Raw genomic sequence first — 26,406 nt, 5'->3', positions numbered from 1 at the left:
TATTACCAAGTGGGCTGTATGTGAGAAGCTCTTTCCCAGAATTTGGCCCTGACACGCGGCGCATAGTTTACGTACCCCAAAAACAATTTTCTTGTTGTTGTTGCCCCATGATGTTGTTGTTGTTGCCGCTGTTGTTGTTGTTGCTGTTGACTGGTTGGTGGGCGCATTGATTTGCTGCACTCGTTCCATGAAATACAAATACCGTGTACAAAGCACTACACTCGACTCTCGACTGAATCGATCCCTGCTTTGCTGCTCTCTGCCTCCCCCTCCTCCTTCTGCTCCTCCCCCCTCACTTGTACTACATACAATTTATACCGTATTTTATTTTTTACTGTTCGGATTTTGATATTCATGTTGCATGTTGCTGACTTCTGAAGTTTTGGCAAGTGGAAATTGTTTTTGATTTCTTTTCCAGTTTTTTCTTTTTTTTATTTGGTTTTTTTTTTTTGTTTTTGTGGAGGAGGCGCCCCCACTTTGTTTATTTTAATTTACATTTTTTCTTTCGCTTGTTTTTCATAGGATATTCGGACATTTTTTCACTGTTGATTATTGCTCAATGTTTTTGTTGATGTTTTTCTCTGCTTCTTCTTTTATTGTGTTGTGTAATACCCTGTAGCCATTTAAAAGTGGGCTAAAGTGGCGCTCTGAATTCCAAATTTTTGTTGTGAGAGTGTGGCACAAAGTGAGGCTTAAATTTGGTTAAGCAATCAAATATTGGTTACTAATTAATCAAACAGGGTAACGCCAAGTCTGGCATGCTCAAAAAAGTGTGTGTGTGTGTGTGTTTTTTCTGCTGTTGTTTTTGGGAGTTTTATGCAAATGCCGTTGAGCTTCTTTAATGAACTACTTTTGTGGCCCCAGTCGGCTGCTTACTTATTTGATTCAATTCAATTTGGCGTGTGCCACGCCCCCCGCCCAGTTCCCATGCGCATAATTTATGTGTCGCTGAAGCTCCTCGCTCTCCTCCTTCCTCCTCCTCCTCCTTCTGGCCACCTCATTTGCCAAAGTTTCTAAATATACGCTCGATTCGCGTTTGGCTTTGCCTTGTGTTTTGTGCCTTGTGCGTCAGTTTGATAAATGATATCAATTTCTTATGAACTCTCCTGAACACAAGTATTATATGTGTGTGTGTGTGTGTGTGTGTGTTGAAAAAGGCGTCAAAGTTTGCTTTGGCGTTTTGCGTTTTTGCCATTGTTTTTGTTTGCATTTGTTTAGAGTGTATTTCTGTTCATCAACTGTCGTCATTTTGCCAATTTGACACTTTTAACGGCTGCGCACTTGAAATTCAAATGCCTTCCTCTTTCCTTGCCGCTGCTTGACAGTTTGAGCATATGAATTTTTAATGGGGCATGTGGCAAGCTTTTAGAGGCAAACACAAACACACACGACGAAAAACTCAACTCAACTCCATATGGTTAAACTTATCAATATGCTAAACATTCCCTGTCTCAGTTTGAGTGTGTTTCTCTGTGTGTGTGTGGTGTAAGGTGTGTGTGTGTATGTGTGTGTGTTTTGCTTTGCTTCAATGTTAATGCTAAGTAAAGTGCTAAATTAAGCACAACAGATGCAGGTTATTCTTGGCTTCATACACACACACACAAAATGAGTGTGGCTTCATCTTTATTTCTTGATCCTGCTGCCACCAAAAAGGCTTTTCCATATATAGTATGCATATGTAGAGTCGAGTATATATGGCAACTTAAGTGCCAGCCATAAATTGAGCATAATAATTAATTCGAACTGAGAACTGAGAACTAAGCACTATAAGTATTTGTTATCTCTCTCTCTCTCTCTATATATATATATTTTATGGTTTTGTGGCATCTTTGGACGAATTTCACTTTCTTACGCTGCAAAATAAATTGACTTGTTTCTATTGAAATTTGCATTTGCTGACATAAATAATAAACAAAAATATCTCAGAAATTGCTTTTGATGAAATCACAATCTTTCTTAAGCAAATTTTCATTGCTTAGAGCATTTTATTTAGTATATTTTTAAGAATTTATGAAATGTTCTGAAGAGCCTAATGAATTGATTCTTTTAGTAAATAGTAAGTCAGGTAAGAAAACTCTATAAAGATTGTTATTCTTCGTATAGCGAATTTATTGTCTTTGCTATGCACAAAATTTAAGCACAAGAAATCTCATAAGATATTTAACTATATTCTCAAAATGTGAGCACAGAAATTTTGAGGTTTATTCAGTTTTGAAATTACACATTTTTTGAACAGTTTTGTAACTTTTGCTCTTCAGTGAAATAGTTAAGATAAAACTGCCAACACTCATATATTGCTCTAGTTTTCGACTATATCTATCAATCAATCTCTTTGCTAGTTTCATTTATTCTAAACTCTGTTAGCCTAGAGCAAATTAGTTTTAACTTTCGTGCCTAATCAAGGCAGCTATTTTTGTGGTAAAACAATTTGTTATTGCTCAAAATTTAACATAAATAATCTCTTAAGATATTCGACTTTAAACTATAATTTTCATTTAAAGTGAGCAGAGAAATGTACAAATTTATTCATTTTAGAAATTTTACATTTCTGTTACAGTTTTGTAAATTTGTCATTTTAGAGAAGTTTTCAAAATAATACAATAAATACTTCTAAATAAATACTCAAATATTGCTCTAGTTTTCGACTATATCTATCAATCAATATCTTTGCTAGTTTCATTTATTCTAAACTCTGTTAGCCTAGAGCAAATTGCTTTTGACTTTCGTGCCTAATCAAGGCAGCTATTTAGCTGATAACTTTTACCAATGTCACATAAACTAACATTTCTAACGAGCCAAAAATTAACAAAAACAGAGGAGAAGAGAATTTGTTGTAATGGGCCACTTGGCTTAGAGGCAGGCAGTGTCGGCTGTTGTCGGGCTATTAGCCCAGAAAAAACAGACACACACACACACATAAAGAGCTGCAACACATTAGCGAGAAACGAGACGCAGTCACAGAGACCCTCCAAGTAGCCAGACAACAGACGACAACACCAAAAAAAAAAAAAAAACACAAAAAATTGCCGCCAGCCAAAACAGTTCCCAGACTGAAGAGCGAGAGAGAGAGACGAGGATAGATCAGAATCGAGGGGCAGCGAACTAGAAAAACTTTCGGTCACTAATCTATAATGCTGTCAGCCATTAAACAACTGAAAAACCAAATTTGTAACTCATTAAAAACAAAGCAACAAAAAGCGAACAAAACTGAAATGAAACTAGTTGGGTGAAGAAGTTGGGAGAATGAATGACTGACTGACTGAATGACTGATAAATGCCATTCCGGTTGCTCTTTGGCTGTCTCATTTGGGGCTGCCAAATAATATTTAATTATAAACAAATAAACGCAACCATCAACTATGAGCAACTTCTCTAGAAGTCTTTGCTGCTGCCTTAGGCACAACGGGTTCGTATCTGTTTTGTGTTTTTTGTTCGACTCTTTGGGACTTTTTAGCTCGTAAAAGGTGCAGAGTGATTAATTGTATGTCAGGGAATTAAATCAAATATTTGAGAGTTGTCACAGACAGACAGACAGGCAGACAGAAAAAAACGAGAGACAACACACAGCATTCCGTAACGAATGAATCGTTTTTTTGGTTCAGTGTTCTGCTTCGGTTGGTTCATCTGCGTCTCTGTGTTGTGTTGGCTTATCTGTCTATACGAAATCACGAAATGCAAATAAAAATGACTTGAAAATGCCATAATAATTTTCCTGAGCTGAGAGCGTGCATGAAAAATTGAAAAACACATTCAATTCGAACAGCCAAAAGATAACAAATTCCTTTCCACAACCTTTTTTTTTTCTGGTTGGTTTTGTTCACAGTTAGATTAAGAAAAGAAAGCAGACGAGAGACCTGAGGCAGACAGAGACAGAAGACAGACAGACAGACAGACAGGCAGGGACAAAAGGAAACATTAGCATATATCAGTGCCAAATGCAAATAAATCATCAATAACATTTTCTTCTCCACTTATGCACCACTTACAGATACTTAACCGCGGGAAGACAAAGGAGACACACTCAGAGAGAACTCGCAAGAAGAAGAAGGAGGAGGAAGAAGAAGGAAGAACTGAAGAATTGCAGCTGCAGTTTGCTTCTTGGCCCAGAAGCGTTTTGCTTGTCATATGCATCATCAAGACCGGCGCCTTTTGCATAAATTGACGCGACGCGACGCGATGCGATGCGGATAAGCGAGGGTGGAAAAGCGAAACAAAAAGAAGAAGCTGAGGGAAAAGCCGAAATGGAAAGGCAAACATAAAGCAATTTTATGCGTTTTTAAAATGCGTCAATTGACTGAAACAACACAAAAGCGCGAGAGACGCTGAAAATTCAAGAGAAGCGCATGTGAGCACGTTTTCTCAAAAGGAAACGAAAGAAGGAAAAAAAAAAGGGGAAGCAGAGCACACACATACACACACACACAGACACAAATCAAATACAGTCGTATAACCATATCGAAAAGGAACCGCAGGACCAACAACAACAACAACAACAACAGCAACGCTGATAAGACGCTTGCTTACTTGCTTGCTTGCTTGATGATGGTTTGTTGACGACCAACAAAAAGTTGTTGAGCGTGTAAACATTGGAAGAAGGCAACAGCACAACAGCACAAAGAGGGAGAAGAGTGAACGGAGTGAACCATGAAGGACTCTCAAGAGCAGCGGAGTAGCAGCCACATTTATAAATGCGCTACAGTTACAAATTGTAGCCACAGCTGTGCGTGTGTGTGTGTGTGTCGAACAGTGTGTGTGTGTGTGCCACATGTGCTGTAAACCATTTATAAATGTAACAAAACAGCAGACAACAGAGCCAGTTGGGCGCAAGTGCAATGCATAAATATAAACAAAGATACAACTCGAACAAGGAGCTAAGCAACATACAACAGCAACAGCAACAACAACAGCAACAAGGAGCGACGACAATGCTTAAAAGGTGGCAGGAAGCGTAGCGCAATGTTATAAACCAACCTAAAACACAAAAAACAACAACATACAAAATCGATAATTTAAAGCGTCACTCGTATCTGTGAGATACAATTTAAAAAGCCGTCAAGTCAACGACAACAGCAACAACAAAAACGTAGCAAAGCAATCGCGAAAATAAATGCAATTTCTGCAATTGTATCGGCAAGATACATTTACCTTTTTATTTTTTCCTTTTTGATTGTGGGTGTGTCGCGATTCGCGAGTGTTTAATGACAATGACGCCGCGTGCACTGCATAAAAATGCTGCGAAATTTACGTGCCAAAAATGCAATTTATAGACGCAACGCAGTCGGTGACAGTGAAAGATACATTTGCACAAAAAAAAAAAAGATACAAGAGTGAGAAATATTGATTGAAGCAGCGCAAGATACTTTTGTGCACACAAAAAAAAACTATGCTAAGAAGTTCACCTAAAGTGTCAGTAAGCCAAGCGCAACATTTCAAAGTGTCATTTGCAGAACAAGAAGTTGTGCATCCGCAAGATACTTTTCGGGGGGGTCTAAAGTGTCGCCAGAGCAATCGAAACGTTTTCAAAACTTTTCCACAATAACACAAGAGATAGAGAGGGCAAAAATCAATACGTGAAATCCTTTAACGCATTTTCAACTGGTTTTATTTTTGCTTTCATTTGCAGAGCATTCACAATTGGCGCCAACAGAGCCGCACGGATAAGCAACAACAAATGGAACATGTTGATGCTGCCGTTGCTGGAATACAACAAACACATAGCAAAAATACCAAATTGCAAAATGAGGTCATCGCCGCTTAGATTATCGATGCTGCTGCAATCGCTGCGTTTGCTCCTGCTCCTCTGGATGCTCCTCGATGCAGCGGCAGCAACCAGCAGCAGCAACAGCAATGGCAACAGCAATGGACCATCGGCAGCAGCTGGTGCAGCAGGAGGTGCAAGTGCAGCAAGTGGAGCTGGAGCTGGAGGTGGCGGTGGTGCAGCAGCTGGGCCAGCATTGCCGCCTGGCGCCCTTAATGCCAATCTCACGGATCTGGGCAGTCCCGGTGTGTATAATTCGACAAAATGGTTTAATGCTAATTACATGTAGAGCAGCAGCAGCAACAGCAGCAGCTCTGCTTCCCTAACTCTTAAATGTTGAGGTGACGCCGCCATTTTAGCCCCAATTAAATACATATACACAAAAGCAGAGAAGAGGAAGAGTTTATATATGTGTGTGTGGTTGAAATTTCTTGTGCGCATTTCCGACTTCCGCTTCCGCTTGCGTTCTGTTGGCTGGGCAAAAAAACTATTAGCCACTTTTAGCTAAATAACCACGCCCAACCGCCCCACTCGACTCTTATATACTTAACACTCACACACACACACACAACACTCTCTCAGGCAAAACACACACACACTAAGCATCAATTAACCCAATTTTCAGAATCCATTTTCACCTGACTCGGGTCCGTGTACTCTGCTGAGCTTTAGCTTCAGCTCAGCTTTTCTCTATATTTTTCTTTTATGTTTTCTTTTATTTTCTACTGCAACTCTCTCTCCTCCTCTTTTAACCTTTTCAACAACATTTTAGCACTCTTTTTTCTGCATACCCTGCACATGTTTGCTACGCTGTGAGGTATGCTTCAGTTATCCCAACTTCTACACTGAGTATCTGCTAGTCGTTGCATTGTGACTTCACTTTATTAGGCAACTCCCCAATGGCGGCGTCGTCGTCGTCGACGTTCAACAAATCCCCAATACACACACCTCCCCATTACATACATACATACATAATGTGGCTCGCCTGATTCCGGCAGCTTCCTTTGGTATTTTCTCTTCTGTTCTGTTTATCTTTCACAGGCGCTGTGACTTGCTTTTGTTGTAGTTTGGTTTTGGTTTGGATGGAATACTGGATTCTGGATACTGGAGGAGCAGCCGAATAATAATTATAATAATTAATCTATTGATTTTAATTTACAGCTTATTGAATAATTCACATAAATAACCATAACATATATATACATATTTTTCAGCATTAAATATTTTAAATATGCGTAGGCAAAAATTTCTTATTTTCCAGCTCACAGCCTGCTGCTCATTACAAATTGATGAGCTCGTAATCAGTGGAAAATGTTTTCCAATGTAATTAATTTTGATTTGCATTTTATAACATAAATTATTCATTTTACACACTGACCAGGTTTTGCACTTCCTCTACTATTAATCAAATTATACGAATATTTGATCAACTTCTTTTCCTTTTCCCTCCACAAGTGAGTTTCGTTACGATAATTTTTAGTGCATGCGGGTGACATTGCAATGCGACAAGCTACAACTGAAATGACAAGCAACAAAACGAAGAAGATACACAACTAAACACAGCTGCAGCAGTTGCCAGTTTGCCAGCTTAAGCAGCCGCATGATTGATTTGCCAGCCAGCATTTATCAACGGTTTAGGAGCAGCTGCTGAAGACGACGTCGACTCTCTTTTTGGATGGCAGCATTGACACTGACCGGGCAAACCTCAATAACAACCAAGTGGTAAGTTTTATTGAGAGCACTTCTCCAGCAACTTTGGTTAATCACACTCTTGACACATTTGTTTCATGTAGATGACTCTCGACTGTCTGCAACAACTCACAAAGCGCTTCATACGGGCGGGCTGCAGGCGAATACTATAAACGAGGCTAATGTATTGGATACTTCACATATCAACCTTAAATTAGTCATATTTATAAATGGCATTTAACATAAATCTGTAACTAAATTTATTAAGAACGAATGTTAAACACTCTTACTAAAATCGAACTTTTTATACGTTAATAAATTGTAAACTTTGTTAAACTGAACTTTCATGTTGTATGTATTATTTATATGGTAAACAGAAAAACACAATTTCAATAAAAAGAAGAACGAACTAACTGGAAATAAAAAAAACACCCTATGCATCCAAAATGAGCAGAACAAATGGAATGTCCTTTAATCCTTCGACAGTCCATGCGAAGGTGAATTAGATAACATAGGTGAATTAGATAACATAGGTGAATTAGAATATAGCCAAGTTATAGCCAATTTTCTGTACTAAAATAGGTGCTCTTTCTTTGCTTGATTTAAGGACATTCTAACTTTGTATAGTTCACTTCAATATATTACAAGTACACTGTGTACGAAAGGATATTAAAAAATCATTTATATAGGCCATAAAAATAAAGTTAAAAATATCGTATCCTTTGAAGAAAAGTGCCTATATCTTAGGCACATCCATCCGCATTTTCAAAGGACATGGTTTACTGGACTCGCAGACAACAACTCTATCGATTGGCATCAAAAAAATATGGTCTCATCTAAGAATCCAACACTTGAAATTTTTTGGCCCGTAGCTCAAGAAAAAACCACGAAATTCACAAATTGCAGGATATCTCGAGAACTACAAGGACGATTTGGATGTCCCTTGGCACGATGATAGGCCTTTTCAATTGACACTTATCCTGCCAGGATCGGACAGGATATGACGAAGATATAAGCAATTTTTTAATTTAAAAAAAGTCCTTGTAACTGTGCTATTTACAGGATATTCGTCCTTTTGATTTTACGATCCTGCTTGGTTTGATTAGTACTATCTGTGTGCCAAAGGACATCCCGATAGTCCTTCAAATGGCTGAGTTACAAGGACTTTTTGAATTTTTGGCCAATTTTCCATGCCTCCCCCTTAGAAAATTTTTCGAAAAATTTTTAATATAAAATGGAAAATTGTTTAACGATATTTGATAGCCCTTTGTGTTGTGAATACAAAATTGTATGTCCTTTCGAAATCCTTAAGGATATGGCTGAGGTAGAGCTTAGGTAAAATATAAATTTGAGCACATTTGTAGAGCTTCTAAGTTGAGATAGCTTCTTGATGACAAACATTCGATTAAACCAGGCGGTCAACATTGATATCTCATCGGTTTTTAATAATTATTCTTTATTATGAAAATAGTAAAATGGTAAGTAAGGTAATTTTCAGCAAAAGGTAAATCTATAAATAATTAAGCTACAATATAAGTATTATGAATTCTTGCTCGATGCATAGTCGTCGTTTTTTCAGGAGCTGCAATAAATACAATTTCTATATTAGAAATTTAATTAATTGTAAATTTAATAATATTGTTACTTACTTCTTCATGAGTTCAATTCTTTTCCCTTTACTGATTTGCTCTTTGTTGAATTATGTAGATTGCACATTCCAATACGTTCTGCAAGGGTATAACAGAAAGTGTTATTGCATTTCTAATTAATTAATTTTACACAAATCAATAAATTTATTTGGATATTAAAACGTAAAATATTAGGTTGTTTGGTAATGACATACCGGTTTTTTATTGATTTTTGACGACAATTTTAAAATACTTAGCATTGTCCGATTTAAGTGTTTTATGTACCGTTCTCTTCGATGATTTTCTGTCATTTTGATGGTAACTTGTATATGCCTCTCCTAAAGAAGTCCTTGTCCCTACTGGCAAAAAACTCGGCGATTCGATTTTCACAATCCTCCCTTGAACTCAATTTTTGTCCATCGAAAAAATTTTACATGGCCAAAAACAGATGGTAATCGCTTGGGGCAATGTCCGGTCTATAAGGTGGATGCATTAACACTTCCCAACCAAGCTCCCGTAGCTTGTGATGCGTCACCAAAGATGTATGGGGCCTGGCGTTGTCATGATGGAACACAACGCCCTTACGATTCACCATGGCTGGCCGCTTCTGTTCAAGTGCAATCTTCAATCGCTCCAGTTGTTCACAGTAGAGGTCAGAATTGATGGTTTGGCCATAGGGCAACACTTCATAATGGATAATTCCTCTGATATCCCACCATACACTCAGCAACACCTGTTTCTGGCTTTGCCAACGTTTGAGACGACTCACCGTGCTTCGACCAGGATCTTTTACGCTTTATTTTGTCAAATGTGATCCATTTTTCATCACCAGTGACTAACCGATCCAGAAATGAGTCGAGTTTATTACGGTGCAACAAAGATTCGCAGATTAATACACGGTCGAAAAGTTTTTTTTTTTGATAACTCATGAGGCACCCATACACCGAGCTTTTTTGTTAAATTTTTCGACTTTAAATGCCTATGGACGGTTTCCGTGCTTAGTTGCAGCTCCTCTGCGATGGTTCTAATAGTCACATGACGATCTCGATCCACTATTTCCATGATTTTATCCGTATCAACGGTCACTGGTCGTCTGGAAGGCGTGGGTGTTTCGGTATCAAAATTGCCACTTCGGAATCGCCTAAACCACTGTTCGGCGATTTGAATCGAAAGTTTGTTATCTCCTAAGACAGCAATAATCTGTCTGCGAGATTCCGCAGCAGTTTTTCCCTGTGCGAAATAAAATTTCAAAATTGCCCGAGTTTCTGCGTTTGGGAACTCCATTTCAATCGATTGTAATTTTTTAACGTGGAAGCTCATGTAAACAAATTATATGTCATTTTAAAGGTGATGCCAATACCTTTCAAACGGTATATAGCATTGCCAAATACGATTATATTTGACTTCACAAGAGAAGCGCGAAATTTGAATGTAAAAACCGGTATGTCATTACCAAACAACCTAATATTTATATCGACTATGCAAATATGTACATGGCTTGGCATGCAAATAGTTTATTATTATTGCGATTTAATCTTTAACAAAAATGTATTTAAACAAGAATTTTTAATTAAGCTAATAAAATGCTGTGTTTGTTAAATGCACAATCAACAAAAAAAAGAGCAAATCAAATAATTCTCATTTCAAGTTGGACTCCAGCTAGCGTGTTTAGACGACAGAGAGCAGAGCTGAGCAGAGCAGAGCAGGAAGCAAGTTGCCTGCAAGCAAATGCATCAATAAAGATAACGCTGCGGCCTACGTGAAATGCAGCTAAAACGTGTTTAATGCCATCGTCTCTTGGCTTGGCTTGTTTTGTGTGGCATAAGATAGTCGTATTTTATGCGTTCGCTGCATCAAGATAGCCAAACATAGCATCGACAGAGAGTCGGAGAGTCGGAAAGAGAAAGATCTGGAGTGAAGGCAAAGTGTTGATAAGGAACGAACTGAGTGGAGATAAAGTCAATCAATCAGTTGCGACAGGCGTCTTTTCAAGTTGACTTAATTATCTAAAACTATCGACTAAAAATAGCAGATTAACAACCAAATCTCCATCGGTAACTTAATATGTCAATTGCCTGCGAACAAAGCCAAAACACGATCATTTTGGGGCCTACACAAAACACGACTTTAAATGACTTTTATTATTATATTATACAAGAAATATTTGGACAACGAAACAATTTGCTCGAAGACACAGACAAAAGAGCTATCCGATTTCAAATAGAAACGAGTTCGGTTCACAATGGCCATGTCATCTGCTTTTGAGTTAAGAACATTTCACAATTTATTGTTAAATTAGCTTGAAAATTACCTGATCAATTTTCTAAGACAAAACTTTTTTGCAGAAATTTGCAGGGCAAGAAAAGTTTGGTTTTTTTTTTGGTTTTGTTTCGCAAAGTCCTTTTGAAAAGTTGCGAACCAAACAAATCGCCTGGCCATAAAAAGTTCTTCAAATATTTATTTACTTTTTTCCCCCAAGTTGTTGTAGCTGTTTTTTTACTTTCGTCCATCTTACCCGTAAATCCGTAGACAAAAGTTGGGCCGCCACTTTTTGCACCTGCTGAACTAATAACAAATCTTTTCATTAGTTGCGTTAGACAAGTTAGTTAAAAACTGCACTTTATGCAAACAAATTGGACTCGACATAAAGTATATGTGCGTATAAGACAAAACAAACTACCAGTAATAATAAGTAAAAGAAAAAAATAAAAAATGTTCTAAGCCAATAACCTGGAGGAAAACAAAAGCCACAGATAGAGTTAGAAACTGCCGGCTGCAAGTTGGCCAAAAAGTTGCCTCATCTACTTCTACTACCACAACTCTAAGCATAATGAAAACATAACATTTAGTTAGCACTTTTATTTATATAAGCCAGAAAGAGAGAGAGAAGGAGTTAGAGAGCAGAGAGTGTGGAGCGTGGAGGCCAAAACAACTTTCCATTAATAACTCAAAAATGTTTTGGCTTATAAAAGTTCAGCACACCTTTTAACGTTGTCCATGGTGTTTAAGGTATGGGCCGCATTTGCTGGCAAGTGTCTTTCAAAGTTTTTTGCTTCCATTCCACTTTGCTCTATGTTATGTTTTTCTTTTCTCCTTCCATTGGCGTTGTTGTGCAAAACAAATCAAAGGAGTTGGAAAGTTGCTTTTGCCATTCTATTGACTTGATGAGCGGAGACCGAGACTTTGCTTTTGGCCCAGCTGTGGGGACACTCAGTACAATGACTCTAACAAGAGCAACAACAACAACAACAAGGACAAACCATCATGACAATGGCAATTAAAGCAACAACGTTGCCAACTGACAAACTTTGTCCATAAAATACAAAAAAAAATAAGTAAAACACAAAACTGGAAAACCGAAAAACGACAAAACGAAAAAATAATAGCAACAACAGTTGCAGCAGCAACAGCAACAGCTATGGCCAAAATGGGTAAAAACTCTCGTAATAAACGAAAATTATGATGATTTTCTATTTGGCATCGCGTTTTACAAAATCATTTTCAAAGCTCTGGCGCGAAAAACAAAGCACCCTAAAAGCAACTTTGACAAAGGAACTCTCGCCCCCCTTGACATTGAGCATTGAGATAGAGAAAGCAACAGCGAGCGAGTGAGAGATGGAGATTAAGCAGCAGGAAAAGCAGTGCGAAAAAGAAATGAAAATTAAATGACAGGAAAATATATATTAAATGATAATGACAACAATGTTTGCAGACAAAGTACATTTAGTGAAATCATTTACAGTTGGCTTAACAATACACATTCCAAGCGAAACAGCAATTCAAGTTAGATACTTGAAACTTTATAGAGATGAACATGCAGTTGAAATCTATAGCAAATTGATTTGTCAGTATACAAAAAATGCTTTTAATTTCTATATATTAAATAAAGAATAAAATTGGAGAGCTCATTGAATTTTTTGAATACAAAAATTACTAACAAGTAAGAAACCTACAGTCGATTATTCCAAAGTAAAATTATACCTAAGGATATTTTGGGTACATTGATACAATACCACATTCAAAATATACCATAAAGTGCAAAATATACCAGATTGTCTGTCAAAGATGCTAAGACCCCATTGCATTAGGCGTAATTTTCCATACAAAAGTTTTTCTTTATTAACATCTACAATTTGTATCCGAACATAACAAAATTCTCAGGAATCATAAATGCTATTGTCTGTACCAAAATCCAAAAGACCCGCTACCCATTTTAAATAAAAGCCAAGCATTGCGGAATTATTCCTAAAATATACCAAATAAATGTACCGCAGCTCAAAGGATACTTTTTAATTGATTACCCTTTTAGAATTATTATCTTGTTAATTCCTGTCACGCTTCTAAACTTGTTTCGCACTTCATTCACAAGTTTAATTTCCTTATTGATTGCTCAATTACTCAATTTTACCAGTGTAAAAAAGGAAATGAGCGGATTCCTCTTGATGTTCTCCACCGTTCTTATGGCTTATGCCAAGTGTGGCCTTGTCATATTTGATCCAGAGTTTTGCAATACGCTATCATCGACAATTCAGAGTACGTAGACTTGCCAAAATCGAATCCTGCAAGCACACGCATCTACTACATATAATATTTCATCGTTGACCATCATCAATAACATCTACGATGAGGTCAAACAGGTCGCTCTCAATTGGAAACTGTAATTAAATTGTTTGTCAGAGACATCTATGATGTGTACTATTTCTTGACTTGCGGCAACGCAAATGCAGACCTCCCATCGATATGGATGCAAAGGACGAATTTGAGTCAGATAAGTGCGTCAATCAAGCACATTCAGTTAAAGTGAGAGATGTCACTTAGAAGAGAATTGGTTTGTTGTTTAGTTACAATATCTTTTCAATTATAGACACCCCACAGCTCGTTCGCTGGCTGTTTATCTAGCAGGTCGCTTACAACGGTGTGTTTTGGATTTTAGAGAATAAGGAATGCTTTTTACAAACTATTTAACTATAATCTATTAAGAAAGGCCAAAGGTAGCCAAAAACCGCAGGAAGATGTTGTGCACACTGAAGAGGATTACGACGACCTTTGATTAACAATGCTAGAAGTGAACCAATTAGGATTGCTAACCATACTGTTATTAAGTATTTTTCACTACCATATGTTTACATTTGTTCCATACAATTAAAGTGCTCAAAATATTGTTTTCAGCTTAAAATTTAAAGAATTCGCATTTTATAAGATATAAGCTTCTATTGATTTACAAATCAATAAGCTTCATCTTTATTAACCCCCGCTACCTTAGGGTTGTGGCTCTTTTTGTGTATCAATCACGCAGAACGAGTCTTCGACGATCTTTTAATCAACAGCCTAGACTATATAGCCATCTATCAGTCTGCCCGTCTGTCCGTCCGTCTGTCTGTCTTGAAGTTAAATTTTTTTGACAGAACTAGCTTTGGTTTCACGAAGATCAAGTTTGTTTTAGTCTTTTACCACGCTCACAAATAAAATCGAGGAACCGTAATTTTGAAGCTATTGTAAGTTAAGAAATAATGTTATGGCAAACGAGAAAAAACGTTCTCAGGGGCTTAGGTTGACATTCTAGTATATTTCGTACCCCGTGGTATATTTTCAATATAGTACTATATGGATAAACCAAATACAGCCTTCGGTAGATTAAAGTATTTGTTGGTATATTAATTTTAAATATTTTAAGAAATATACTGTAATGGATAGCGAATATCTCACAGTCTAGAACACTCAACTGTAGCTTTTTTGGTTTTTAGTCCAAGTTATAGTGAAGTGTTTCAAAAATATTTTAAACCCATAAATACTTCAAGAATCCTGTATTAATGTATTTATAATATAGTAGCTTACTCTACTTAATTTATTTTTATTAGATATATGCTTAATGCATTTGCATTTCATGTCAATATCAATAAAAATCACAACTGTATTTCTAATGATATATTTTAGTGCAGTCAAAGCTTAAGCAAATATATTTGTATTAAAGTAATTATTTATGCGCATTTATGGATGTAGAGTGAAGATGATTCTTTAACATTACGAGTACAGCAAATGCGAATCAAATCTCTAAGTCTGCTCGAAATTAATATAGAATTCCATACAATTGAGCACTCATTACTAAGCACATCTTATCAATAATACATCAATTCAATTACAAGCAAATTATGAGCAAGCTTGATTACAAAGTGGGAAGTTTTTGAGAGCGAGTAAAACTAAATGGGAAAAAGCATTACTCATTAATTTGGCCATTTGATGTGCAAGCAGGCGAATATATCGCATCATTCTTGTAAATAATTGAACTGAAGTTTGCATAATTTGAGTTTAACAAGCATTTCAAGTGCTTAGTCCGTGTTAACTCTGCCGCTGCGGGGCTCAGCTCAGCTCATTATGTGCTTTGTAATGGCTGTTTATGTGCAATAATACTTATGAAGAAGAAAGCGAAGAGTGAAAAAAAACACGAGTGAAGTAAAAGAAAATGAGAAAAGTAACTGAAGTCTGCTGAAGAGAGAGAGAGAGAGAGAGAATGAAAGGAAACAAAGAATGAAACTGAAATATGACAGAGCAAATAATGTTTAAACAATTTGTTGTCGTTGCGTTTCATTAAGTGTCCGTTCGGCTGCCACACTGTCTGTGGCATACAGTCTGCTCATGCCCCTGCCCCTGTCACTGTCACTGCCACTGCCACTTGCTCTTGCCACATTGCCGATTGGACAACCGCTTCCTTTAGGACCTGACTGACTTCGGTAGCTGTCGTTATAATTTGCAAAGCTTGCAAAAAAAAAAAAAGCAACTGCAAAAATACCAACGAGAACAACAAAAATGATAAAAAATTAGTAATAAAATGAAAAGCAAAGTGAAATGGCCGTAGGAGTCGGCTAAAGAGGGAGGCAACTTGTTGCTGCCTCAATTGTTTGTGGAGCAACATCAGGAGGAGGAGGAGGAGAAGGAGGAGGAGGATGCCACGTTGTTGCCAGGGATGCTTGTGATTTCCTGTGAGACGGCGGCAACTGCTAACTGACAACAGACAGCGGACAACGGACAACGGACACCGGATAGCGGGCAGCGGGAGGCAAAGACAGCGGGCAACTGGCGACTGGCGCTTCCTGCAACATCCATGTCCTCCATCGTCCTCATTCTCAGCGTCCACAACGCGAAATTATTATTGCCTTTTGCCTTCCTCCTTATACATATATATACATTTATATTTATACATTTTTTGTTGTATTCTTTTTGTTTGTTGCTCTGTAAAAATTATTATTTTTATGCTAGCAGCCGAGAGTCGTGTGGCAAGTGGCAAGTGGCAAGTCTGCTTTGCTGCTGCTTCCCGCTCACCATCCGCTTACATGCCACTTGAATGACTCATTAAAAGTGATTTCATTTTTAAAAACATTTTTCTCTCCCGGCTGCTGCTGTGGTCGCTGACGGCATCGTCGAGGCTTAGCGCCTTATCAGCCAGTCAGTCTGAGTCGGAGTCTGAAACTGAATCGCAGTCTTTAGTCTCTCTGTCTCTCCATCTCTATCTATCTTGCTCGTTCTTCGACTGTGTCGCCTTCTCATTCCGCTGGCTGTTCATTTAATTTACTTGCGAGTTTACTTCGTTTTTTTTTTCTTTTTTTTAATTCGCTTAGCTACTTTTGGCTCCGCTTTCTGGCTGTTGCCCATCGCCATATCGCTTCCTTTGTGCGTAAATCCTTCACACAAAAAAGGGACATTTGCCTGCCCAGATAAGCGCGCTGAGTCACTTCGAGTTCTTGCTCTACTTGCTGCTGCCATCTCTCTCTCTCTCTCTCTCTCTGTTGTTGCTGCTCGTCTAGCTGCCTAAACGACTTGACAGTTACTTTACGTAATAGGATACAAAATTGCATTGCTGCTTCTCCTGTTCGTTCTGGCTTTGCAACTTGCAGCCACTTGGCTGCCGCTTGTTTGCCTTTTGTCAGCTTTTTTTACCTAATTCCCCAGATTAGCTGTATTATGCGCCACGCTGGGCGCATAATCACAACCATCCTGGCCTAGGCCTAACAGGAAAGTCGCCCCCAACTCTTCTCCTCCTCTGTCGTCCTCTCCTGCTCCTGCTGCTGCTGCAGCTGCTGTTGCATATGTGAGTGGACACTTGAGCAGCAAGCTGCAACAGCCAACTACGATAGTGTTGACGACTGCCACCCCACAAGCCCACAAGCCCACAACCCCTCCACCCACACAAGCACACTGAGAAAAAACGTTCGTTTCTATGCCAACTTAATTGTTAATTTAACTCGGTCAACAACGCCTTCGTCGAATGTGGCCCTCTTTAGGCCGGCAATAAAATCAGTCATGTGTCAAGTCTGCCAAACAAACCACTATAATAAAATTGGAAAACTAATTGCCAAAGAATATGCCATAAATTATGCATCGCAACTCAAACCATTTTAGTAGTAAATTTTATTTACATAAGGTACAAATCATACTCAATTTACTTGATTGAAATGTCCCACTAAAAAAGCTGAGTTTACATTTATAATTATGTTTTTGATGTGTAAACAAACATAGCTAAGCATATGCTACACATAACGTATAGTAAATGTATCTGACAGTTTAACATCTGTTTGAACAAGGATTACATTAACAATGAACCTCCATATTTCAAACACCTCTAATAAAAACCTAAACAACACTGTAAATGTAGTTAACCATTAGTTGATGATTCCAACTTCATATTTTAAACTCCTATTGCAAGCACACTAATGAATACGTAAAAGTTAATAAAAAACTCTTATCAGAATGATAAAAATAGATGCTAGTCAGACAGTAATCAGTTTTATAATGTTTCTGAGCAGGGACAGGGTAGAAAAATGTTGTTGATCGTTTCTTTTTCTAACTTTGAACCCTGTTAAATATAAAAAAAAATGGTATTATAAAAATTTATTTTAGATAGAGGTGAGGGCTCACAATTTTTGTAGATATTAGTTTTTATATTTCGTTCAATAATTAATAATAATAAACACATATGTTTTATCTAGTAAATCCAATATAAATGCCCCCTTAAAAGCTCAATTTTCGATCAGATTACATTTCAATATTATTAAAAATCGTTGCACTCTATTTATTTTTCTTGAACAAATTTTACACTTGAACGTGCATTATTTTCTCTCCGCAGCAATTTGTATTTAATTTATATTTAAATTTTTGCGCATATATTTTTCAATCAACAGCAAAGTGTGAATTGCGCTTGCTTTTTAATTTGCTTGTCATTTGCATTTCAATATTGATATTGGTATCTACTTATGTGCAATCATAAAACATTACCAGACCTAATTATGCAGTCAATTTATTTTTCTTTCAGTGCACTTCACACACACACACAGACACAGACACACACTCGATTACCTTTCGTTGCATTGGGCGTAAGCCAGTGACCAATAAATTTCTATTTAGCCATGGCCATGGAGTGGGCGAAAGCAAGAGAGGGGAGCGGAGTGTGGGCACTAACTAACTAACTAACTAACGGCTACTGTCAGGCAAATAACTGACCGAGAGAGGGAGGAAGCCAAGGGAAGGCAAGGGAGAGAAGGGAGGAAAGTCAGTCACCGCTGAGCTGAGCTCCAATGAAGCGGCACGTGGAAATGCTTGTAATTGCATCCGCGACTCCCGCCGGAGTCGACTCGCGTTGCTCTGGCGGTCGGTCGATCTGATGGTCGGTTGCTCTGATGGTGGCACGGGGCACAACAACATGCAGCTATAATTTTGACGGTTGATTGATCAAAGCAGCAGCCGGCAATGCGGTCGTTTGTTGTCGTTGTTCATATTATTACTGCTGCTGCTGTTGCTGTTGCTGTTGTTGCTATTACTCTTGTTATTATTGCTGTTGTAGTCACTACATATATTTTTTCTCGCGTTTTTTTATAGCTGCTTATTTACTTTACTTCACTTTACTTGCTTACAACTCCTTTGCAGTCTTTTCATTTCACATCAGAGTTGAGTTGTGTGGTTGCGAATGTTAAGACACTTTAAATTCAATGCAACTTGCAGAGACCTTTCTAGATATCTTTACCACAATGCTCTTTATACGATGCAAATATAGTTTCAAAATAAGTTTTAATAAATTTTCAAATTTGTGCTCTTTAAAAAACATAAAATTTATAGCTGTACAAAAATTGAAAGAAATATAAATTTAGCACTTAAAAAAACTCAAAAAACTTTCGAATTTTTACTTATTTAAAAATATAAAATGACCCAAAGTTATAAACTGCTGAAATTGAAGAAACGAAGAAGAAATTTAAAGCTAGAGAGTTAATAAAAAATGTATTTATGATTGCTAAAAATTTGGATGCGATCAGCTAAAAATTGCAGAAGTTACTTAAAAAATGCACTTCAGTAGGATCATAGCTGCCTTGGCTGACAATCTGGTCTTTTTAGTACTCTATGGTATATTTTAAATGTAGGTATATTAATTTCGTATAATTTTAGCATATTTCGGCACTGTTTTGGTCCAAATAAAAGTGGATGACGGGTATCTAACAGTCGAGCACACTCGAATGCAGCTTTCTTACTTGTTACCCTTAACATTCAAATTTACGGCTTTAATTTATAGTTTCAATATATGTTTTAATAAATTTGAATTATATACACCTTTAATTGCAGTGGCATTTATATTGTTTTCAATTTTCCAATTGCTGAATTCTTCGTCTCAAAGTTATAAAAAAACTGCATTCATATTGAAAAGCAGTAAATACATAGAAAATGCAACAAACCGAAATCAAAAAATGTTGCAACTGAAATGTATAGTTTAAAAAAACTATAAATATGTACATTGTTTAATCGCAAAAGTATAATAAAAGTTTATTCAACTTGAAATTGTGAAACTACCTTGAAAATGCAATAAAACTAAAGTACAAAATTTAAAAACACTCTAAACAATATTTACAATTAAAATTTATAGTTTCAACATAGGTTTTAATAAACTTTTAATTTAATACTTATTGAATTGTGAGAAGTTCTAACTGCATAAATGATATGATACCAATTATTAAATAAAATTATTATTGTTTCCAAAAATATAATAAAACACCATTCTAATTGAAGAAGTTGTCTGGCAAACAAGTCTGTGTAAAAATGGAGCAAACGAAATCAAAGAAAATATCTCTGAGAAATAATAACAAAGCAAAACTTCTTTAAAATATGCTCTGAACTTATTTAATCATTTTTTAAATTTCAGTTTATGGCTTACAATATGTTTTAATAAACTTTCCATTGCATTGTATTTTTATTTTGTTCAATGGCTTTTAAATTATTAAAAATTCTACCTGCATAGTTGGTTTCATAAAATGATATCCTGCCAATTATTAAATTCTTTATTCCCGAAAATTTAATAAAATTTCATTCAAATTGAAATGCAGAAGCTAAAGCTGGCAAACAATGTGAAGAGTCAACAAAGCTGGGCAAAAACTGAAAAAACCAAAGCAAAGAGAAGTTCTCTATGAAATTGCAGCAATGTCACCTAACAAACAAAATGCAAATGCAAAAGAGAGCCTTTGCCATGAAGTAGGAGTTGATGGCAAACAGCTCTAGCTCTAGAATGTTGTAGCAGGCAAGAATGTGTGCCGATTTGTTGCATTGTTGCCTATGTGACCTGATCTACTCTTTATGGATGCAGCAGCAACAAACGAAAGCAAAGCAAAGTAAAGCAAAGCAGAGGAAACGAATTGTGTGGCCAACGTTGTAAAGCAGTTTTCCTCAGTGTTCCTCAGTTTTCCCCAGTTTTGTTTTGTTGGGGCGATGGGCAGTGCAATGACAATGCCTTGCAGTCACTCCCTGGCTGGTTGTGACGACAAAACTAGACACCGATTTTGGCTTAGGCAAATGTAGCTAATAAAACAATTATGCAATGCACAACAAAGCACAAACAACAACAACAACAACAACGGGAAACAAAGGCAAAAAAAAAAGTTCGATACAATGTGCACAGCACAACTCATCTTCATCTTCAGCATCATCATCGGCAACATCAACATCATCATCATCATCGTCGACATTGTTGCAGTTGCAGCTTTTGTATGCCATTGTCTGCCTGGCGGCCAGTAACTGTAACTATGCGAAAACTAGGCGCAACTACAAACACACACACACACACACACATGGTCATATGCATACGAGCCTATGCGATGCGAGTGTGTACAAAGTATGCCAAACAATGGCGCCTCCAATGCCAGGCCACAAAAGCCGCTTCGCGCCAGGCTCAATCCCACCCCGAGGGTCGCCCCCTGCCCCCTGCCCCTTCTCTCTTCTCTCTCTCTCTCTTCACCTCTTCGACTAATGCATGCGAAATGAAATGCAGGCGGCTCATAGCCATCAGCTTTTGGCTGCAGCATAAGTTACATTTCGGACACCAAAACTGACTGAGGAAGATGCCCAGACAATGGCGTTGAAACAAAGTAACCGAGAAAGAAAAAAAGCAACTGCATAAGACTGATCTAGTTGAGTGTGCACGACTTGTAGTTACCGCGTAGCAAACTTTCATTTGTGTTGGCATTAAAAGTGTAGAAAATAATAAAATCTACTTGTGATAGAATACAATGTTATATAAATGATTAATAGAAAATATTATCTTCCGTTTTAGAAGAAATTGTATTAAATAAAACTCAATAGATATAAGCTATTATTGAAAATAAGATCTATTAAACTAAACTCTGTTCATAATAGCTCAGTAAAATGTAAGTAACTTGACATAAAAACACTTTAAAATTATATTATATGAAAGAGACTAATCTTGAGCTGCTCTCAACAAAATACTAAATAATAATCATACCCAAACTATATGGATGAAAAAAATAAGCTGTTAAGATAATAATTCTATTATGCTCTATGAAATTAATATGTGGATAATCTAGTAAAAAAAATATATATCAAACAATTCTTAACTATATTATAAAATATAATATTAAGGGATCCAAGTACGCCTTGATAGCCTTAAAGCTAACTCCTTTTTTAATCTTAGGTGTATTATAATAATATTAAGGGATTAAGTACGTATTGATCCCTAATTTAGCTCTATAAATTTAAAGGTTTTTTTGTTAAGTTGAGATGGTACAATATTTTCATTACTCTACTCCACTCTACTGACATAACTTCAACTAAAGCGATCTCTAATTTCTATATTATTTGCTTCTTTTCTAATCTTAACTATATTATATTAATATTAAGAGAAGCAAGTACGCCTTGAACAGGGCTTAAACTCTATAAATTTAAGTTGAGATGACACAATATTTTCATTACTCTACTCCAGTCAACTCACTTAACTTCAACTAAAGCGATCTCTAATTTCTATATTATCCACTTCTTTTCTTTTCAATCTGTTTTACGAAATCAGTTCTTTAGCATTTTGCACTGCACAAAAAGTATTTCTACAGGGTATAGCAAAATTTGTTGGTTATAATGAAACTCGCTCGTTCGCTCATTCGCTCATTCGCTTGTTCGTTCGTCCATCGTCCATCGTCGGTCGTCCGTCGTCCGTCGTCGCATGTATCTTTTAGATAATCTTCATTTCTCGTTTGCGGCTAATGGCCTGGCACTGGCACTGTCCAGGGCACTCAAGGATATCGCCTGCCGTTGCTGATGTTGCTGTTGCTGTTGTTGTTGCTGTTGTTGTTGCTTTTGGCTGTTGCTTTATGACCATTGGGGTACGCAGCACTCACTATCTTTTTACTCTTGGCTCTCTTAAATGGGACACGTTGCGGTTTCCCTCTGCGTTGATGACTAAGTGAGCCGTGAGGCCAGCGTCGAGTTTTCAAGCCAGTTTCAGTGCATTCAGTACTTGCCTTTTTTGTGGTTTCACATGCACACACACACACACACATACACATACAACCACATACATAGAGAGAGCTCTTTCACACATGCATATTTAGAGATACTCAAAATGAGATACAAAGATACATTTGGACTTCCTACCATTTTAGCTGTTCTGTTTGATGGGCGGCACACACGACGATGACGAAGACGACGTCGACGCAACAGGACGGACAACCCTTCAGACTGAGGCAGAGAACCTTTTCTGTCTCGCTCTTGAGATTCTTCAGTCACAGTCATGGTTCCGATTCCAGTCCAGCGGCAGCAGCTTCCTCAGCTGGGCTGGGCTCTCAACTGAAGTTAAAATGTGTGCCAGCAGGCCGCTGTTCGAGATTTTATACATATACTGTACGAATATTATTTTGTTGAGGCTTTACCTCGTTTTCATGTGCATTGAAATTTGAGATATTTGCCTTGATATTACTACAACAAAGGCTGGGCCTAAGGAGCGGCACAGACCCGACCCAAAGGCAGACTCAGAGTCAGAGTCAGAGTCAGAGTCAGAGACTTGGGCCATCATCTTACACTACAGTTAAACGCATCTTTCTCAACTTTGTCTTCTTCGTCGACGTCGTCTCGGGTTTTGTCGCGTGGGCGTCTCTGAAGATTGGCTTTTATTTTGGCATGCCATGAGATGTTTGGCGACGACAACGACAACCCGACAACCCGACAACGAGAACGATAGCAACATTGGAATGTGGCTGAAAGCGGGTTTCATCATTTTCATGAACCGAAAAAAAAATGGAATTACAAGTTAGTAGACATTGCATGCTGTAGCCAACACTGGTAGCTCAAACTTTTATGTGGGTTTCAGATACCATCCATTAAACACTATTATTGTGGACATTAGATATTTCTGCGAAATTTCTCTTTATTTTTTTTTTGGGATACATTTGTGAGTGTATAAAAGCAAAAATTGAAAGAGTTATGCTTATACAAATTTTTAGTTTATTTCGAGCATTAAATTAATGAGTACGTTGAATCAAAAAGAAGAACACATCTGTTCAACACTCAAATAGCAATTGGAAAACTTGATTTCAATTGCATTTAAATCATGCATTCGTAAATCAAATAAACTACGCATTTATTCCGTATCATGATTGCATGCGAATTGATTGTCAATATGCCGAGAGTATTATAACTCTTTTACGTTATAGAATGGAAACTTGCATTATTCACGATTTCCACTTTGAAAATTCAATTGTGCTGCATTTCATTGTTGACTACCTTCCCAAATGCATTAAAAAAAATATACTATATGCGTCCATTTTGTATGGTATATGTATTTAATTAAAATTAAAACACACAACTGCCTCGAATTAAATAAACAATTTTTAATTGAGCTCGACAAAAAGTTTAAACAAACATAACAATAATGCCAAAGTTTATGTGCACTATATACACACATACATATTTGTATATGTAAATACATACATACATATACATATGTAGTTATCGGCATACACAAGCGTATATTAAAAATTGCTCCTACTTTTATGGTTTGCCAATAAACCAATTACAACACTAGTAACAAAAAGCAACAAATGACGTTTTTTTGTACTCCTCAAAGTTGAAATACTCTTAACCAAAAAAAAATGCTTATAATCCTTTAAATAATTGTAAATTCTAAAAGTATTTAACCTTATGAAGTTTAAGCTTGAAAATCTGCCGCAATTACAAATCAATGACGACATACTCTTAACCAAAAAATATACTATATCATTTTCAATACTGAAATTGTTTAAACGTTTCAAGCTTGAGCTTAAACATTTGCTGCAAAGATGGAATACTTTAACCAAAAAAAATACTATATAATCCTTAGAAAAATTTCAAATACTGAATGTATTTAAATGCATTAAGTTTTCGCTTAAACATCTGCTGCAAACATGAAATACTTTAACCAAAAAAAAATACTATATAATCCTTCAAATAATTTGAAATACTGAAAGTGTTTAAATGTATCAAGTTTTAGCTTGAAAATCTGCTGCAATTGCAAATCAAAAATGAAATACTCTCCACCAAAAAAAAATACTTTGAATAATTTCAAATACTGAATGTATTTAAATGTATCAAGTTTTAGCTTGAAAATCTGCTGCAAATGTGACAACAAAATCATTGTACCCAATGCAAAAAGTTGCATCGATTAAAAAAAGGCAAAGGAAAATAAACAAATGATAATAACCGAGTGTGACACATGGCAAGGAAATGCAATTAAAAAATATGGCTTTTAATTGGCCCCGCACTCGCATCGGATTCAACGACTCAACGATTCAACTTGACCCACCTTTCAGCCCACCTGCCGTGACATTAATTTGAGTTAGCTCACACGAATGCCAAAAACAACGCGATTATTATTTCGAAATGTAAGAAGTACTTCCACCATGGTATTTATTTACGTTTTTCATTCTTTTTTCGCTTTTGCGCTGCTGTGGCGAAAGTTTTGTCAATTGTAATTCGAGACAATTATATATCAGAAAATAATGCCAGACACACGCAGAGGGATCTGTGTCATTGTGACATCATATACTATACATATGGTTGTATGGCGCCATCGCTTCAATAATAAATCTGAAAAGCTGCATGCAATAACATACTACAGCAAATTAAATTGATGGGCCCCATTGAGTGGGTCATGTTTAAGCAAAAGGGTTCAATAAATATTTGTACGCATATGTAGCAGGAAATTACAATTCGTTGAACTCAACGGGGAGTGCGCCAAGCGGAAAGCAAATAAGTTAGAAATATTTCGTTTTTCAAATTTCCAATTTCACGATTATTAGCTGTAGTCGAAATGATGACGAATCTTTTGGGAAAAGTGCAACCACCCTTGAAACAGAATCAAAATTCAATTGAGAACGAAGTAATTGAAATCTAAACAAATATTTATAGGAAAACATGTGATTAAGTAAATCAACAAATTGGGAGTATTAAATTTCCTGTCTCTAGTTTTAGCTTAGTAACTTTTAGAATATAACAAATAACATTTTAGAGAGGTTAGAAATAAATTTAAAATATTTCCTAGGAAATAATTGTATTTGCATACTTACAGTTCTTTTTCCCAAGAAGTGGTGGTTTTTTTATATAATTGCTGTTTAAGACTGCAGTTTTTCATATTACTTTTAAATGAAATCTGAAAAAGAATATTTAAAAAGATTAAATATATTAGGTGAAGCTTCAAATTTTCAATATTATATTTTCTTTCACTAAAATTTGAAAAACGTAAACTATAGATAGTAAATATAAACAAATATTTAAAATGAAATAATAATGCGAGCTATTAATTGTATTTACTTAACTAGATAAATATATAAATATTTTCTAGATATAAACATTTTCCTCTTAAGAGTTTTCAAGCATACAGCTTGTCATAATTATTTGATTAATTAAATAATTAATTCATTAATAAAAAAAAAATTAAATTAAAATCAAAATATTTGGAGTGGAAGTTATTAAAAAAATACTTTTGTATGGCAAAAACGCCTGATATAATTTATACTTTATAGTATATTTTGAATTTAATAATAT

At 36.4% G+C, this 26,406-nt stretch overlaps 1 protein-coding gene across 3 annotated transcripts in view; it reads left to right on the top strand.

Moving 5' to 3' along the window:
* LOC133842941 (glycine-rich protein 1) overlaps positions 1 to 7,771 on the top strand; it is a 92,042-nt gene extending 84,271 nt beyond the window's left edge. Inside the window, exons 2-4 of one of the 3 annotated variants that reach the window (XM_062276261.1) lie at positions 5,624 to 6,003; positions 7,020 to 7,480; positions 7,552 to 7,767. In XM_062276261.1, coding sequence (XP_062132245.1) covers positions 5,679 to 6,003; positions 7,020 to 7,048 — 354 coding nt within the window. In that variant the 5' untranslated portion in view covers positions 5,624 to 5,678 and the 3' untranslated portion in view covers positions 7,049 to 7,480; positions 7,552 to 7,767. Of the gene's footprint in view, positions 1 to 5,623; positions 6,004 to 6,997; positions 7,481 to 7,551 lie in introns of those variants that run through there. The other 2 variants (XM_062276253.1, XM_062276269.1) reach the window with 2 other exon arrangements.
* Positions 7,772 to 26,406: the final 18,635 nt, after the last annotated feature.

The sequence above is a fragment of the Drosophila sulfurigaster genome, chromosome 2L, assembly GCF_023558435.1.
Source record: "Drosophila sulfurigaster albostrigata strain 15112-1811.04 chromosome 2L, ASM2355843v2, whole genome shotgun sequence".
Taxonomy (NCBI): domain Eukaryota; kingdom Metazoa; phylum Arthropoda; class Insecta; order Diptera; family Drosophilidae; genus Drosophila; species Drosophila sulfurigaster.
This window is presented reverse-complemented; position numbering and strand designations above follow the sequence as displayed.